The 16582-nt window shown below is 65.3% G+C and overlaps 2 protein-coding genes across 5 annotated transcripts; one reads left to right on the forward strand and one right to left on the reverse strand.

The window, feature by feature from the left end:
* The first annotated feature begins 105 nt into the window (after positions 1–105).
* CCDC157 (coiled-coil domain containing 157) lies at positions 106–7824 on the forward strand. Of its 4 annotated transcripts, none has more exons than XM_054219888.1 (10): positions 106–622; positions 1457–1628; positions 2586–3294; positions 3617–3694; positions 4104–4294; positions 4435–4602; positions 4859–5027; positions 5471–5610; positions 6092–6165; positions 6242–7824. In XM_054219888.1, the coding sequence occupies exons 1-10, from the start codon at positions 375–377 to the stop codon at positions 6477–6479; spliced, it is 2187 nt and encodes a 728-aa protein (XP_054075863.1). In that variant the 5' UTR covers positions 106–374; the 3' UTR covers positions 6480–7824. The 4 variants fall into 4 exon arrangements, with proteins under 4 accessions (XP_054075863.1, XP_054075865.1, XP_054075864.1 ...); XM_054219890.1 differs by having other exon boundaries at positions 5471–5577; XM_054219889.1 differs by having other exon boundaries at positions 2589–3294.
* On the reverse strand, positions 7390–12040 carry RNF215 (ring finger protein 215). Its single transcript, XM_054219892.1, has 11 exons — positions 11789–12040; positions 10733–10861; positions 10364–10435; positions 10201–10286; positions 9467–9521; positions 9110–9214; positions 8848–8964; positions 8635–8772; positions 8277–8379; positions 7982–8179; positions 7390–7571 (listed from the first exon to the last, which is right to left on the reverse strand). The coding sequence occupies exons 1-10, from the start codon at positions 12038–12040 to the stop codon at positions 8157–8159; spliced, it is 1080 nt and encodes a 359-aa protein (XP_054075867.1). The 3' UTR covers positions 7390–7571; positions 7982–8156.
* Positions 12041–16582: the final 4542 nt, after the last annotated feature.

Raw genomic sequence — 16582 nt, forward strand, 5'->3', positions numbered from 1 at the left:
GCGCAGTGGGAAGTGCCATTAGCGCAGCGCACGGGGGGGGGGATCCCTAAAGGAGGGGGCGGAGCAGGAGGAGCGTACCATTGTACCATTGTGGCGGGGGGCGTGGCCTGCGCCGTTGCCATAGCAGCGGGCGGCGGCGCGGGTAGGCGCGTCCCTGTCGGCGCGACCCCGAACAGGCCTCGGCCCGGCCCCTCCTCGCCCCGGGACTCCCTGGAGCACCCCCCGGGGGTCCCCAGCGCCGGCAGCCACTGTGCTGGCCCAGCCACCTGTCCCCTGTAGGGCTATCCCTCCGGCCCTGGCCCTGTCGCAGCCCGCGGGCCTTGTTGCAGCCTGCAGGCCCTTGCCCACAGGCCCGGTGCCGCCACCTCAGCAACATGGCGCACCTCCTGGGCCACCCCGGCTGCATGGAGAGCCTGCGGGCCGACCTGAGGGACCTGCAGGCAGCCATCGCCGACGTCTCCTCCCGGGCCGGGGCCGTGCGTTTCCCCTCCTGGAAATTCCCCGATAAAGTGTCCTGCGAGCTGGACCTGGCGGCGCTGCTGGAGCGGTACAGCTACGCCGAGAACGATCCCGAATTCACCCAGCACTCCCACGTGGTGCTGCTGGAGCTGGTGATCGACAGGTGAGAAGGCAAAGCCAGCCCCAGCCACCCCTCTTAAAAGAAGCTTGGCTGGCAGAGTGGTGCCTTACCCCCACAGGGAAGGGGACAGTTGTGTGTCCAGCCTGTCGAATGCAGCTGAGTGTTTTGGATGCTTTTTTCCCCTGCATGTTTCCATGATGAGCAGTGGGCCAGCACCTCGGCCTCGTGTTCTGCGGCTCTACACTGAGTTTTAAACCTCCACTTCTTTCCCTGCTGAGAGCTCAGAGCTACCAGCACAAATGCTGGCCACAAAGGAGCAGAGCAAGCCACCGCTCTGCATGGGAGCCGGGGGCACGTGGGCAGATGGGGGCAGGCTCATTAAATTGCCCCCTGAAATCTTGGGAACACTCAGACACAGCTGCACTTACAGGCCTGGGAGGCAAAGGTGCCTTCTGCAATCTGGGTGAAATAGATACGACTCCGTTTTAAAAGATGAGCCATTCCCACGCAGCTGTTGGCCCTGACAATTAGGGTTTGAGATCGGCAGCGTGGGTGCCCCAAATCTTTTGGTAGAGGCTAACTGGAAGTGACTGGCTGCAAGCAGCGCATGCAGCCTGTGTCCCGGCAGCCACAGGAGGATTTTCATCCCACTAAACCCTGCTCCGTGGAGTGATTCAGGCCAGGGAGGGGTCACAGGCACGCTGATATCCACCCTCCTTTGCCAAAATCACTCTCTCCCAGGGATGGGGAGGGGTGACAACCTCACTTGCCTTGGCACTGGCCCTTCAGGCTCATTGCACTCTTAAACGCTAAGGGCCCATTCTCCATTACGAATACTCTGTTGCTCTAAGCTGCGTTTTGTTTCTGTTGAAAAAGGTTGCTGCTGCTGCTTCAGAGCTTCACGGGCTACGCAGAAAACCTGCTCAGCGAGCAAGCCGTCCCCCCGGCGCAGGCAGTGGGACCCTGCATGTCCGCGGGGCTGACGGCGAGGAGGTACTGGTGCAGCATGCTGAAACTGGGGGCCTTCTACCAGCAGCTCCTGGCCGAGGTGGGACATCTGGGGGCCCTGAGTGTTGTGGGGCCCCATGTGCTGAGTGCAGGGCTCATGGAAATGTCCCAAATGATTTGGACTGTGCTGAGATCACGATCCTTCTTGGGGATGCCCTGTGACACACGCGGTGGCCATGCCAGATGTGCTTCTGGCTCATTACCCTCCGAGTGCTGACCTGTGTGTCAGACAGGACGCATCTGTCCTGCACTGTCCCCTCCCGGCCTGAGTCCCTTCCCTCCTCTCACCACTGCTCCCAGCCATGCCGCTGGATCCATTCTCCTCCACCAGGATCTCAGGATGGGCGAGCCTGGCTGTCCTTATTGCTTGGAAAAATATTCTCCTGCCAATTTACTGCCCCTGCAGCTCTGCCCACCCCACTGTTTGTAGGCTGAGCTGGCTCAAATCACTGAAATAATGTGTGGTGAAAACACTACACCACTCCCTTGCATTTTTTGCCCCCCAAAATGATCCCTTTTGTGGCAAAGTCTCACAATAATTCATCTGGCGTAACCAGGAGACAGCACAGGAGGTAGGAAAGAAGGGACAGTCACAAGAAGGGGAGGCGGGGAGCAGGTTTCACTGCTGAGGCTTCCCATCGTGAAACCACAGCTCCGGTGGTGGTGGCTGGAAAGCTGCCTGGCAGCTTGTAAAAATTCAGTTCCCCTGTACCCGGCATCAGGGAGTGGGAAGCTAATTAATTTTGCTTGTTGGCCACAAGCTTTGGTTGTAATGGAGCATAGTGAACGTGGAATCTGAGCGCTTGGTAGCTGCCCTCCTCCAAGCTCTAGGAACTCCTCTCCTCCCAAGAGAAGGGCTCGCTGCCCTCGTCGTTCCTTGGCTGCACTGGTGTCCTGTCCCCATGCTTCACGCCTCTGTATTTGGGCTCTTATGGATCATTTGCAGCTGACTCTGTTTAATCTGAGCCCGGGTTTTGTTCTGTGCTCTCTCCACCAGAAGAAGGCTTGCAGGAAGGAGAACCCCACACTGCAATCCACCCCCAAGGCTGAGAAACCGAAGAAGGAGAGCCTGAAACGCTGCTCGCCTGCTGCTTTGGAGTTAAGAACTTCCACAGAAGTTGCCCGGTCTGCCTCTCCGTGCCTGTCATCGGGTGTCTGTGTACCAGATGGCAATGCCTTGCGCAGCTCCCTGCCCAGGGCTGCCTGCAGCACGGCCGAGAGCAGCCACAGCATCCCCTCACAGATGACTGGGTCATCTCTGGGCCCCTGCGCCACCTGCGCCAGCGCCCAGGCCAGCCTCCGCGAGGTCGGCAAAACCATCACCAGCATCTGCCGGAGCCAGAACATCCCCTCGGCTTTGAGCAGGTTCCAGGAGATGGTGGAGGAGCCCACAGGGAGAAGGACCCTCTCTGCAACGGATGTGAGCTACTGGGCCTCGGAGCAGAGCAAGGACCTCTCCCGGATCAGCAAACACCTCCAGCTGCTGCTGCAGCAGGTCAACCCTCTGAAGTCTGAGCTGGAAGAGTCGCAGAAACAGAAGGACAAGCTGCAGAAACAGGTTGAGGACTTTTCCCGGTTGCTTCAGGCGGAGAAGGAGACCCAAGCGCAGCAGAGGAAAGAGGCTGAGCAGAGCCTGGAAGTAAAGCACAAAGAGTATTTACAGGCTGTAGCCAGGCTGGAGCGGGACAAGGATGACTTACGGAGAGGTACAGTGCTGTTCCCAGCATCCCCTCCCAGATCCGTGGGTATTTGCAGGAGAAGCATGGAGTCTGTGGTCAAATCTTGATCCCGCCACCGTGAGCAGGGCTTTTGCCACTGATTTTGGTAGGTGCCGGGGCTGTTCCCTGCTGTGAGTAACCGCAGACAGCGGGAGCTGGTTGTCCACATCCTCTTGCTGCCTCCTCCCTGCTGAAGCACAGCACAATACAGTCACGGGATGAAAAATGCTTTGGCGTAGCCGTTTGCTGCCTCCTTTTAGTTCCTTTGAGGAGCTGTTTAATGTTTAGTAGTGGTTTTGTGCTGATTTAGGAGCTGCTTTGCTGGAAGAGCGACTCTCTGCCTTAAAGGAGGAGCTGGCTGCGAAGCAGGCTGCTGTGCAGGAGCTGGGTAAGGACCCCTGGGGCTCACCCGGCTGGTGCATCACTCCCCCTGCCTTGCTCTCATCTCACGAGCGTTTTACACCCATGTAACGCCTGGCTCCCCCAGAATTGGTCGGGTATAGCACTGGTGGGAACCAGGGGGAGGATGAGCCTCCTTCGTTGCAGTGCCCAGACGTCACCCAGCCGGTGGGAATGGCGGGGAGGACAAGCCTCCTTCATTACAATGCCCAAACATTACCCAGCACCAGAGTGGGCTTGCGTTGGTGGAAATTCAGGGGGATGCAGCCCTCCCGTCAGACCTGCCTCCCCCTCGCCAGGGCCTGTGGAGGGTTTAGGGCCCCCTCGGGAACACCTTATCTGGGAGCTTCTTCCCCTCCTGCCCAGCCTGGCCAAAGGTGCTCTGTGTCTCTCCCCAGAGGTGACCAAGACGACCTTGCTGGAGGAGATGAGGACGACAATGGTGGCCAAGAGCCGGCTGCTGGAGCTGGAGGAGAAGGTGCAGCTGCTCACCGAGCAGCGGGAGAGCCTGGGCCAGGAGCTGAGCACCACCACCACCCAGCTGGAGAAGGAGAAGGCCAAAGTGGAGAGCATGCTGAAGCACGAGGAGGTATGGCCGGGCTCGCTCTCCCCTGCTCTGGAGCTGCTCTGCAGCCCCACAGCGTGCCGTGGGAGTGGGCTGAGCTTGTGTGAGGGTGGTGGTGAGCGGGTGCAGCAGCAGCCCCATGCGGGCTCCCCTGCCCTGTACAGTCCCTGCAGGCCAAGCAGAGGGCCCTGCTGCAGCAGCTCGACAGCCTGGACCAGGAGCGTGAGGAACTGCAAGCCAGCCTGGGAGAGGCCGAGGAGGACAAGGCCAGGCTGGCAGAGCAGCTGGAGGAGCACCGGGAGCAGAGCGGGCAACAGCTACGGGCGCAGCAGGTCAGTGCTGGCAGCCAGCATGCGTCTGGGGGGGCTGTGGGAGCGGGGCTCCCTGGGGAGCTGCTGGTGTGGGACATAGGGGTGTCAGGAGCCACCCGCTGCCCCGTCCCCCACCCATCGACAAGAGTTTTCCCAGGAGGGGGACTCTGATGTGACATTGCCACGTGGCCATCTCCTCCCGGGACCCCCTGGGGGAAGACCCCTCTCCCCCCTGGGCACACTGCAAACCTCAGCGCCTCTCTGCTGTGTCCCGCAGGAGCTGCTGGATGCCCTGCGGCGGGAGAAGCTGAACCTGGAGCAGACTGTCTCCGAGCTGCAGGCGAACATGTCCAGGCTGGAGGAGCAGGCGCGGGAGCTGAAGGAGCGGGAGAGGCTCCTGGTGTTCTTCCCCGAGCTCCACGTCCCCGTCGAGACGCAGTTTGAGAGTAAGGGAGAGGGCCGCAGCGCCCGCTTTCCCCGCAGTGCCCTTGTGGTCTCCCAGGGGATCCCGCCAGCCCCAGATGCACCAGCATTATTTGTACAACACCATTTCTCCCACTAACAGCCAGGAAGGACTCAGGCCCTGGGCTGTGCTAAGCTGCTGCCGTCTTTACACGCCTCCCTACATGGCTGCTGTTCATCCCACCTCTGGGCCAGGAAGCAAAGCAGGGCCAGGACACGGGCAGAGCTTGCTTTGCCCTCATGGCTTCAGCTGGCATGGTTTTGGGATCCAGTTGCCGCCTCCCAGGCTGTGCTGATGCTCCCCAGTTGGGACAAGCTCCTTTCCAGCGGGCAGCCACCCAGGGCTGCTGCCAACACCTCTGAGCAGGCAGGGAGCAGCGGGCTGAGCTCCAGCTCCTGTTGCGAGAACCTCGTATTTTGTTTGCAGGCACCGGGAGCTTGACCGAGGACATGGAGAAGCAGCTGCAGGCCAACAGCATCCGGATCAGCGTGCTGGAGCAGGAGAACGCGCGGCTGAGGTCGGCGCTAGCCAAGGTGAAGTCAGCTGCTGAGCACGGCGTGCTAAAGGTGAGGCCACGCTCAAGCAAGGGCGGGCTGGGTGCCGCCAGGGAGAGGGGCGCACACGCCAGCGGGGTGGTGTGTACCCCGACACCACCCCGTGGCCCCTGCCGCTGTCCCACATCCTCCAGGGACCTGTTCCCTGTTTAGGTACCCTTGTGAGAAGGCTGCGAGGAGCAAAAGGCTGCGGGGCTCCTCACACAACGTCCCCTGCGACTCAGCAGCTGCTTTCCCCAGCCTGCACGGGGCTGAGCTCCAGGGCCTGGGCACAGGAGCTACTGGGACATCGGTCTGGGTTAACTGGTGTTGGCAGGGAAAGCTGCCTGGCTGAGGTGCCCGGGACTGGTTTCCAGCTCCTTTACATCAGCCCCATTGTGGCTGTTGTGCCACCGCCACCGGCTCAGGGGTGACGGCTGCCCAGGCCAGAGGGGCTGTGACTGGAGCTGAGCACGGGCTGGCAATTTCACCCCCCCCCTCTTCTCGTCCCCAGCTCGTCCCGCAGACCCAGCTGTGGTCTCAGCTCAGCAGCCAGCGCGGCGGGGAGGGCGGCGGGCAGGACGCAGGGTGAGTCGGAACCCAGAGGAAGGGGCTGGGACCGTCCCTCTTCTTCCTCCCCTCTGACCGCTCCCATCGCCCGCAGGCGGCCCGGCAGCCGAGGCAGCAGGGACAGCACCGGGACGAACGGACGCGCCGGTGAAGCCCGGCAGCGAGCTCCCAGCAGCCAGCGGTCAAAGCCGCTCTCAGCAGAGCCCACCTGCAAGGCCGGACCCTGCCTCTCGCTGCCAGCTGAGGGCCTGGTGCTCAGCCCCCCCGAGCCAAGGAGGAGAGGCAGAATGCTGCCCCTCGCCTCTCGCCGCACCGGCGGCCACCGCAAATAAACGCTCGTGAGACTGAAGCAGAAATGAAGAGCTTGACAAGCAGCCACCTGCCCTGCCCCGTGGGACCTCGTTACCCGTTCTTTGTGCACCATGAAGGCGCCTTCCCTTGGGAAACCCGGGCTCTCTGCCGGTCCCATCAAGCCCACACGCAGCAGGCGTAGGAAGCCCAGGGAGATGGTCGACACAGCGGCTTTGCCCCGGCTCAGCCACCAGCCGGCCTCCGGCTGTTGCTTCACTTTGTTTTTTGCAGGACTGCGGCTCCGAACGGGTCCGTGCAGTTTCCCCTGTTGTCCCTCTCCGTTGGGCAAGGCTGTGGCTTGTGGTAAAAGCGAGGGTGAGGGCGCAGGGGGCTGGGCTGGTGCGTCCCCTTCTCTTCTCTCTCAGCACGGCAGTCCCGGGAGTAGCCCCTGCTGCAGGGACCAGGCTGGGGCTGCCTTTCCCTGGCCGGCAGCCATGGGACGGACCCACACCAGGCGAGGAGCCCCCGGGGAGGGGGAAACGCTCCCTGGGCGTGCGGAGCTGCCCCTGCACACTCAGCCAAGCGGGGCCAGGGACATTCCAGGGCGCTGGAGCTCTGTCACCCACGGCTAAGCTGCTGCTGGAGTCCCCAGCACAGCTCCGACCGTGCCGTCAGCCGGACAATGCCTGGGCACAGCACGTCTTTGCGCATGCCAAGAAACATTCCCAGGAGGTGACGGGGATGTGGCCACGTTGCTTTGAAGAGGAAGGCAGAGCTGGGCTGGGGCTGAGGAGTCCGAGCTGCCCTTGGCTCACCGGCACAGCCGCAGCCTGGGAAAGCGGCTCTCCCTGTTCTGCCGGCAGCCACCAACACCCAGAGGGGCCAGGGACCACGGAGCCACCCGTGCAGGCTGGCCCTGAACCCCCAAACAACGTCGCAACAGGACACGGCAGCCTGTCCTTGCTCTGTATTTAATAGAGACGGACACGCGCGATGCTGCAGCCCAGCAGACTCTGTCCGCCGCGTGAAACAGGAGCCGCTCAGGGCTCACGGCGAGTCCCCGGCCACCGCGGCACACGTTTGGTCAAACAAGCCCCGTGTTCGGTCTCTGCAGCTGACTCGTGCCATCCTTTCTAATAAGTTAGTATAAATAAAGCGTTCAACTCCCCCTGCCCTCCCGCGGCGATGCGACAGGTCGCCCGGCAGCCCTGCCACCCCCGTCCCCGGCAGATCTGCCACCCAAGGCACCCGTGGGGCAGAGGGGCTCACGCCGGGTGCAAGATGGCCCCAAGCCGGGCTCAGCCCACCCTGTCACAGCCATCAGAAAATAGATTTAAAAAAAAAAAAAACCCACCCAACAAACCCACAAAAAAAGACTTAGAAAAATTACTACAAGCAGGGAAGGAGTGCAGCCAGGCCAGGGCTCTGCGTGCCCCAACCCATTACACCCATGGGTGCCCCCCCCCGTAGTGTCCTTTCCCAGCACCCGCTCCCACAGCCCCCTGGCACTGGCCGTCTGGACCCCCCCCACCCCTCTACTCACGCCCAGCAGGGAGAGCCCCGAGATCCTTCACTCTCCAAATGGCCGGGCGCTGCGACGGGCACAGCCGTGCCGAAGCCGCTCCGGCAGCGAGCGCCGCTTACTGAGCACCCCTTGCCCCCCTCCCTCTCCCCGGAGCGGCGATGGGTTTGTCCCCGGAGCGCGTCCATCGGGCCAGCTAGCTCTCGGTGCAGCAGTTCCCTGGAAGGGAGAAGGATGGAAGGCCATCACACGGAGAGCCTGGGGGGGGGGGGTCCGGTTGCTCGCCAGCCCTCAGCCCGGTCCCTGCGGCTCTCACCCAGGATGTTGCGCTTGCAGAGAGGGCAGGTCTGCTGCAGGAGGAGCCAGGGATCCACGCAGTCCCGGTGGAACTCGTGGGAGCAGGGCAGCACCCGCAGCCACTGCGGGGAGGGAAGCGGATGGCAGACGTGAGCCCGACCGGGTGGGGGTACGGGGATGGCAGCGGCTGGGTCGCAACCCTGCCACCATCCCGCTGCCCGGGGAGGGGGATGATCCTCTGCCATGTGGCTTCCTGGCAGGGACACCCCGGCCCCAGTCCGGGCAGCAAAGGGACGGCTCGAGCACAGGTGGTCCCAAGCGGTGACCAGGACAGGCTCCAGGCCTCCCAGCGCAGCACCAGCCCCCCCAGTACGTACCTGACTCTTGTGGAACTGGTCCAAGCAGACGGCGCAGCTATCGATCTCGCAGCCCCGGCTCTGGAGCGGTTTGCCAGGATGGTACCGCCGCGTTTTCAGTGCCGACAGCCGCCGCCGAATGTGCTGCTTCAGGTCCAGCTGCGAAGGCAGAGCAGAGGCTCAGACCCTGGCTGCCAGCGTCCCCGGCGAGGAGCAGAGCAGAGATGTTCCCACCTCGGCATCCTGCTCCGATGGCTCTTGCCGCGACTGCCGCTGGGCCTGCACGATGACCCCGGTGCAGAGGAGCAGGGCGATCAGCAGGATGGTGTTCCACAGCTGCTGGAGGTACTTCTGCAGGAACAGCGCCGGCGGGCGGTCAGGGACTGGGGTGGGGGGCGAACCAGAGACCCCCCCACTCCACTCCCAGCCCTGCCATTGCCGCTGCCCCCACGCCAGGAACCCCGGCTGCATGAGGAGCCCTCGCCGGCGCACATACCTGGACCTGCGAGCTGTTCTCCCCCGTGCAGATGACCCCCTGCCACTCGCCGTAGAGACCCCCTCGGGAGAGGCCGCAGGTCGACCACAGGGTGAGGGTCACTCCCTGCGAGGCAGGAGACGGCATTGCCGATGGCCGCGAGGGCTCGCGGCGCTGCCCAAGGCTGGGGGACCCGCCGCGCTGGCTGGGTCACACGTGTCGAGGGGAGGAGGAACCGCCGGTGGCTGCCAGCTGCCCCGCTCCCACGGAGCGAGCCTCTGGGGAAACCGAGGCACCGGCAGCTTCAACAGCCTTCGTGGATCTGGCTCCTACGGCCATGCCCCTGCCCTCCCACCAGGAGGAGGAGGACCTACGTACCAGGTTCTCCAGCAGCACCGCCTGGTACGTGATCTTCGCCGTTGCCCGAAGCCCCCTGGTGAGCACAAGGCAAGAGCGTCAATGCCGTGGGCACAGCAGGACCCGTCCCGCAGCGCCCCAGTGCCAGGGAGCTCCCCGTTCCCCGCAGGGACTGCCAGCCCACACTGAGCCGCCCCTGAGGGGGACCACCGGGGACAGAGGAACACGCAGGGGAGGTGACAACGAGAATCCCCCTTCCCAGCCATGCCCAGTCCTCTGGGCGACTTTGAACAGGTCTCTCCCTCCCATCACTGTGCCTCAGTTTCCCCATCCGCGACACCAATTTACCACGTGTAAGAAGGACCGAGGGGGGGCCTAAAACTGTAGGCGGTGGGAATAAACGCCACCAAAGGAGGTGGAGATGCCGGTGCCGTGCTGATAACCAGACAGCTTGGCTAAATTTGTATTGAGACTCCTAAAAATCTTGGCCGAGGCGGCTGCCGGCCCCTGCCACCGCATGGGGACCCATGGAAGGGCTCAAGCCCTGCGGAAGGGCTGGATCTGACTCAAACCCTCCCTGGAAACACGTCTCGGCCCCACCTGGCACAGGGACAGCTCGTCACCAGCCCTGCAAACGCGATGCGTTGTGAGAGAGACACCCCTCCCAGGGCAGCCCCTGGCTGTCACAGCCAGGCAGGGGACCAGGCGCAGAGCCACGGCTCTCGCCCAGCCTCTCCCGCTGCCCCAGCCCGTACCGCAGCAGCGCTCCCAGCAGCTTGGTAACGTTGTCCGAGGACTGGATCACGATCACAGGCTTGGCAAGAAGCTGGGAAACATCCAGCTGCATCGGAAAGGAAAGCAAGAGCCGTCAGCGGGGCACGAGACCGGCTCGGGGACCCGCCGCCGGGACTCTCCTACCTCCCGGATGGCGTTCTGGTTCAGCGCCAGGATGAGCAGGGCTGAAGCCCCCAGCACCAGGGCTCGCTTCATCTGCGGAGGCAGAGGGCACAGGCTCAGAGGGCAGGACAGGCAGGGGGACGGGCAGCTGGGCTGTGCCCTCCCTCGGCTCCCGTCCCGCTGCCTCTTTGCCCTGGCTGAAGGGCCCAAGGGACCCAAGAGGGGCTGGCACTGCCCGGGAGCCCCGTCGAGGACCCACCTGTCACCAAGCACAGGGCAGGACCCCCCCCCCCCCCCCGCCCCCAATCTGGTGAGGAGCCCCCACAGGAGGTGCCCTGCGGGATTGTGACCAGCAAACGCCACGGCGGTCCCTGGGCCAGCAGGAGTCACCTTGCTGACAACGGCGGCGGTGAAGGACTCCTCCTTGGCGCCCCGGGGGACCTCGGCCGGCTCCTCGCCCACGGGCACCACGCCAATCCAGCTGTCGGCAGCGCCCAGCTCGGGCTCCGCGTCTCCCACCTGGGGGGGACATGGCAGCGTCAGCCGGGGTGAGAGCCAGGGGGGACGCCCGAGGCTCAGGGCACCCCCAAAGCACCTCCGCATCCCCAGGGTGCCCTGGGGAGCCGGGCATTGCACGGGGACGGGGACAGCAGCTGGGGTGACAGAGAGGATGAGATCTGGTCCCCATTGCCCCCCACCCCTGCCTGCACCTCCCCTCTGCCGCCGGGCACCCCCGGCCAGCAGCACCCCCCGGCTGCCTGCCCCACTGCCTCCCCATACCCATGGCCTCCCCACCAACCCCCAGTGCCCACTGCACCCCCAATGCCCACAGCCCCCCCCCAGTGCTACCCAGTTCCCACTGCTCCCCCTCCCCAGTGCCCAAAGCCTCCTCCCAGTGTCCCCTGTGCCCCACACTTCCCACTGCTCCTCCCCATTCCCCCCCAGTGCCCGCAGCCCCCCCCCCCCAGTGCCTCCCAGTTCCCACTGCTCCCCCCACCACTCCCCCCGGTGCCCACTGGCTCCCCCTCCAGTGTCTCCCAATGCCCCCCCAGTTCCCACTGCTCCCCCCATCCTTCCCCCCCACTGTCCGGTGCCCATTGCCCCCCTCCAGCGTCTCCCAGTGCCCCCAGTTCCCACTGCTCCCCCCTCCCCCATTCCCTCCCCTGTGCCCAAAACCCCCTCAGCTCCCGGTGCCCGGCCTCTCCGGTACCCGCTTCCCTCCGATGCCTGGTTCCCCCCGGTGCCGGCTCTCCCCGATGCCCGTTCCCCCCGGTCCCACCCCCGGTGTCGGCTCCCCTCGGTGCCTGGTTCCCCACGGCGCCCCCCTCCCTCCGGTGCCTGGTTCCCCCCGGTGCCCGGTTCCCCGCGGTCCCATCCCCGGTGCCGGCTCCCCCCGGTGCCCCTCCCGGTGTCCCCCCCGGTGCCGGTGCCGGTGCCGGTGCTCACCAGCAGCAGGCGGCCGCGGATCTCCTCCTCCTCCTCCCGCGGAGCCCCTCGGCCGGGCCCGCCGCGGCCGCCCAGCACGGCCCCACGCAGCGTGTAGGAGCCGCCGGCCGCCGCCCCGCTCCCGGCCCCATCCCCGTCCCCCGGCCCGGGCCCGGTCACCGCCACCTCGACGCGAGCGGCGGGCGCAGGCCCCGGCCCGGCCCGGCAGAGCGCCAGCAGCGGCGCCAGCAGCGCGGCCCGCACCGCCGCCATCGCCCGCCCGCCCCGTCCCGCAGCGCCCCACAGCGCCCCCTGCCGCCGCGGAGGAACCGCCCCGCGCCCGCCGCCGCCAGGGGGCGCCAGAGAGTCCGCAGTGGGACGGGACGGGGACGGGGAGACAGGGACAGGGAGAGGGAGCGGGACAGGGACAGGGACGGGGACCGGGATGGGGACAGGGAGCGGGACAGTGACGGGGACAGGGAGCGGAACAGTGACAGTGACAGGGACGGGGACGGGGACAGGGACAGGAACAGTGACAGGGACGGGGACCGGGATGGGGACAGGGACAGGGACGGGGATGGGGACCGGGATGGGGACAGTGACAGTGACAGGGACGGGGATGGGGACAGGCACCGGGATGGGGACGGGGAGAGGGACAGGGATGGGGATAGGGACAGGCACCAGGACAGAGACAGGGACGGGGATGGGGACAGGGAGCAGGACAGGGATGGGGACAGGGACGGGGACTGGAATGGGGACAGGCGCCGGGACAGGGACAGGGAACAGGACAGGGACAGGGATGGGAACGGGGTCAGGGAGAGGGAGAGGGACAGGGAGTGGGACAGGGACAGGGAGTGGGACCGTGACAGTGACAGGGATGGGGACAGGGACAGGGAACGAGACAGGGACAAGAGCCAGGACCAGGACAGAGACAGGGATGAGGACAGGGAGCGGGACAGCAACAGGGACAGGGATGGGGTCAGGGACAGGGACAGGGACAGGGAGGGGAACGGGGACGGGGACAGGGAGTGGGACAGGGACAGGGATGGTGATGGGGACAGGCACTGGAACAGGGACAGGGAGTGGGACACGGACAGGGCCGGGACTGGGACAGGAACCAGCACCAGGACAGGGAGAGTGATGGGGACAGGCACCAGGACCGGGTTGGGGATGGGGACAGGGACGGGGACTGGGATGAGGATGGGGACTGGAAGAGGCACCGAGGAAAGGGACAGGGAGCAGGAACTGGGATGGGGACAGGGACCGGGACAGGGAGTGAGAGCAGGACAGGGACAGTGGCCAGGACCAAGACAGGGATGGGGACAGGGTTAGGGGCAGAGATAGGGACAGGGATAGGGATAGGGGCAGGGACCAGGACAAGGACCAGGATCAGGATGGGAACAGGGACCATGAGAGGCACCGGGAGAGGGACAGGGAGCAGGTACCAGGACAGGGACAAGGGTTGGGACAGGGACCAGGGCTAAGACAGGGACTGGGACCAGGACAGGAACCAGCACTGGGACTGACAGCAGGACAGGGACAGGGACAGGGACCAGGACACAGACCAGCCTCGGGATAGGGACAGGCAGCAGGACAAGGACCAGCACCAGCACTGAGACAGAGATTGGGACTGGGACAGGGACCGGGACAGGAAGAGGGACTGGGAGAGGGCCTGGGAAATGGCTGGGCACTGGGACAGGGACTGCACACCCGGACCCATAAAGGGACTGGTGCCAGGGCGGGGACAGTGCCAGCGCCAGGCATGGGGACATGGCCCGCCACGGCACCCCACGGCACCCCACGGCACCCCACGGCACCCCACAGCCCCGCTTCCCCGTGGATGCAGGGCCATGCAGGGGTACCACGGGGACACGTGCGCACATGGGGACACGGCCATGGGGACACGCGCGGCCCTGCACACACGGCCACCCCCATCCGCACACCCCACGGCCACGGCAAACGCCTGGGTGACACGGGCACACGCCAACACTCGGGTACCCCCAAATCCAACTGCCCCCCCACCCTGCCCCCCCCCACTGACACTCCTCCACCGTCCCCGTCCCAGTGGGTGCCAGGCAGCCCCGCTGGTGCCACCGTCCCAGCCCCGCTCCGGCCACGTGTGCCCGGCACGTGTGCCCGGGGGGGTGGATTTGCCGGGAGGATTAGCCGCCGCACGGGCCCCGGCGCTGACCTGCTTTTGGCAGGGGCCACGGTGGGGACGGGGACTCGGTGGCAGCGCAGGACGGGTCTGGGTGTGTCTCCAGTGTCTCCCGTGTCCCAGGCGTGTTGTAACCGTGGGGTTACATCGCAGGGCGGGCAGGGCCCCTCCGCCCACGGCCGGCGACCGGAGCCGGTTTAACCGCATGGCAAAGCATCCTTGTTCCCATAAGCAATAACCTGGAAAACCATCCGGCTCCGGGGCCGGGCCGGGAATGGCGGTCACCGATATGGGTCCTGTGTGGCTTCGGTGGAGAACACCAAAATGGGAGCCTGGGGGGGCTGTCGCCGTAAGCGCTGCCCCACAGAGGGGACAGGAAGGTGGGACCTGCATCATGGGACACGCACGGGATGTCAGTGGCTCTGTGGGACAGGGGATACGGATGGCTCCATGAGACACGGATGGCTCCGTGGGACAGCCGTAGGGCCATGGGGACACAGATGGCTGTGTGGGACGTGTATGACTTCATGGGACATCCATGGCTTCAAGGGACACGTATGGCTCCATGGCACGCTGATGGTTCCATGGGACATCCATAGGTCCATGGGACATGGGTGGCTCCGTGGGATGTGGACAACTCCATGGGACATCCACTGGGCCATGGGACACGTATGGCTTCATGGGACATCCATGTTCCGTGGGATATACACATCTCCATGGGACATGCGTGGCTTCAGGGGACATCCACTGGGCCATGGGCCACAAATGGCTCCATGGGACATCCATGGCTCCATGGGACACAGGTGGCTTCCTGGAACATCCATGGATTCGGGGGGGACACATGGCTCCCTGGGACACGCAGAGCTCCATGGGACGTCCATGGCTCCATGGGACATGCACAGCCCCACAGGCCACACACGGCACTCCTGGGAGGGGACAATGGGGACAGGGGACCGCGGCTGGAGCAGGTCTGTGGGTGGCAGGGCCGGGGCTGTGGGACCCCTGCAGGGACCCCTCCTCCTGGCCAGGACCCCCTCCCCGGCTGGCGTCCCCCTCTCAGGGAGGTCCCCTCTCCTCGGGGAGCGAGGGCCACCATACGTGAAGTGGCAGTGGGAGGGTGAGCCCGGTGTCCCCGCTGCCTCTGCCCTGTCCCCTGCCCCTGTCCCCTGCCCCTGTCCCTTACCTCCGTCCTCCAGCCCCCCCCCCCTCCCCGTGCCTGAGCCGTCCCTGTCCCCATCTCTGTCCCCACCCCCCCCGCCCATCCCCGCTCCCACGTCTGTCCCCTGCCCCCATCTCCCATCCCTGTCGCTGTCCCCATCACCGTCCCCTCCCCCTGCTGCCTGCCCCCCTGTCGTCGTTTCCCACCCCTGCCCCATGGCCCCACACACCCCATACCCCCCGCGTCCCCCCATATCCCCATACCCTCCTGTACCCTCTGCGCCCCCCATAGCCCCACGCCCCTCAATACCCCCCATGCCCTCCTGTACCCCCCCACCTCCCATACCCCTCCATACCCCCCACACCCCCTCACGCCCCCCATTACCCTCCTGTGCCCCCCATACCCGCCCACAATCCCCACGCCCCTCCATGTCCCCCATACTCCCCCCATACTGCCCCCATACCCGCCAATCCCCCCATACCCCCTGTAGCCCTCATACTCCCTCATGGCCCCTGTACTCCCCCATAGCCCCCCATGCCCCCTATAGCCCCCGTAGCCCCCCTGCCCTCCGTACTCCCCCATAGCCCCCATGTCCTCCCATGCCCCCTACAGCCCCATAGCCGACTGTACCCACCCCATAGCCCCCAAGTCCCCCCATGACCCCCCTAGCCCCCCTGTCCCCCATACTCCTCCATAGCCCCCATGGCCTCCCATGTCCCCTATAGCCCCATAGCCCACCGTACCCCCCCCATAGCCCCTAGTCCCCCCATGACCCCCCATAACCCCCATATCCCCTATAGCCCCCCTAGCCCCTATGTCCCCCATACTCCTCTGTAGTCCCCATGTCCTCCCATGCCCCCTACAGCCCCATAGCCCACCGTACCCCCCCATAGCCCCCCGGTCTCCCCATGACCCCCATAGCCTCCATACTCCCTATAGACCCCATAGCCCCCATGTGCCCCCATGTCCCCCATACTACCCCATAGCTCCCATGTGCCCCCATGCCCCCTATAGATCCCATATCCTCTATAGCCCCCATAGTCCCCGTGCCCACCATACTCCCCCATAGCCCCCATGTCCTCCCATGCCCCCTACAGCCCCATAGCCCACCGTACCCCCCCATAGCCCCCCGGTCTCCCCATGGCCCCCATAGCCTCCATACCACCTATAGACCCCATAGCCCCCATGTCCCCCATACTCCCCTATAGCTCCCATGTGTCCCCTATAGGCCCCACACCCCGCCATGTCCCCCGTACTCCTCCATAGCCCCCATGTGCCCCCATGCCCCCTATAGCCCCCATAGTCCCCTTGCCCTCCATACTCCCCCATAGCCCCCATGTCCTCCCATGCCCCCTACAGCCCCATAGCCGACTGTACCCCCCCCAATAGCCCCCAAGTCCCCCCATGCCCCCCCTAGCCCCCCTGTCCCCCATACTCCTCCATAGCCCCCATGGCCTCCCATGTCCCCTATAGCCCCATAGCCCACCGTACCCCCCCC

The sequence above is a fragment of the Rissa tridactyla genome, chromosome 13 (assembly GCF_028500815.1).
Source record: "Rissa tridactyla isolate bRisTri1 chromosome 13, bRisTri1.patW.cur.20221130, whole genome shotgun sequence".
NCBI lineage: Eukaryota > Metazoa > Chordata > Aves > Charadriiformes > Laridae > Rissa > Rissa tridactyla.

Coding starts and splice junctions, on each gene's coding strand:
- CCDC157 (XM_054219888.1), top strand. CDS start 375: ATGGCGCACCTCCTGGGCCACCCCGGCTGCATGGAGAGCCTGCGGGCC. Junction 1,629..2,585: donor ACCAGCAGCTCCTGGCCGAG/GTGGGACATCTG, acceptor TCTCTCCACCAG/AAGAAGGCTTGCAGGAAGGA. Junction 5,611..6,091: donor CTGAGCACGGCGTGCTAAAG/GTGAGGCCACGC, acceptor TCTCGTCCCCAG/CTCGTCCCGCAGACCCAGCT.
- RNF215 (XM_054219892.1), bottom strand. CDS start 12,040: ATGGCGGCGGTGCGGGCCGCGCTGCTGGCGCCGCTGCTGGCGCTCTGC. Junction 10,862..11,788: donor TCCGCGGCCGCCTGCTGCTG/GTGAGCACCGGC, acceptor TGTCCCCCCCAG/GTGGGAGACGCGGAGCCCGA. Junction 10,436..10,732: donor CCGCCGCCGTTGTCAGCAAG/GTGACTCCTGCT, acceptor CTGCCTCCGCAG/ATGAAGCGAGCCCTGGTGCT.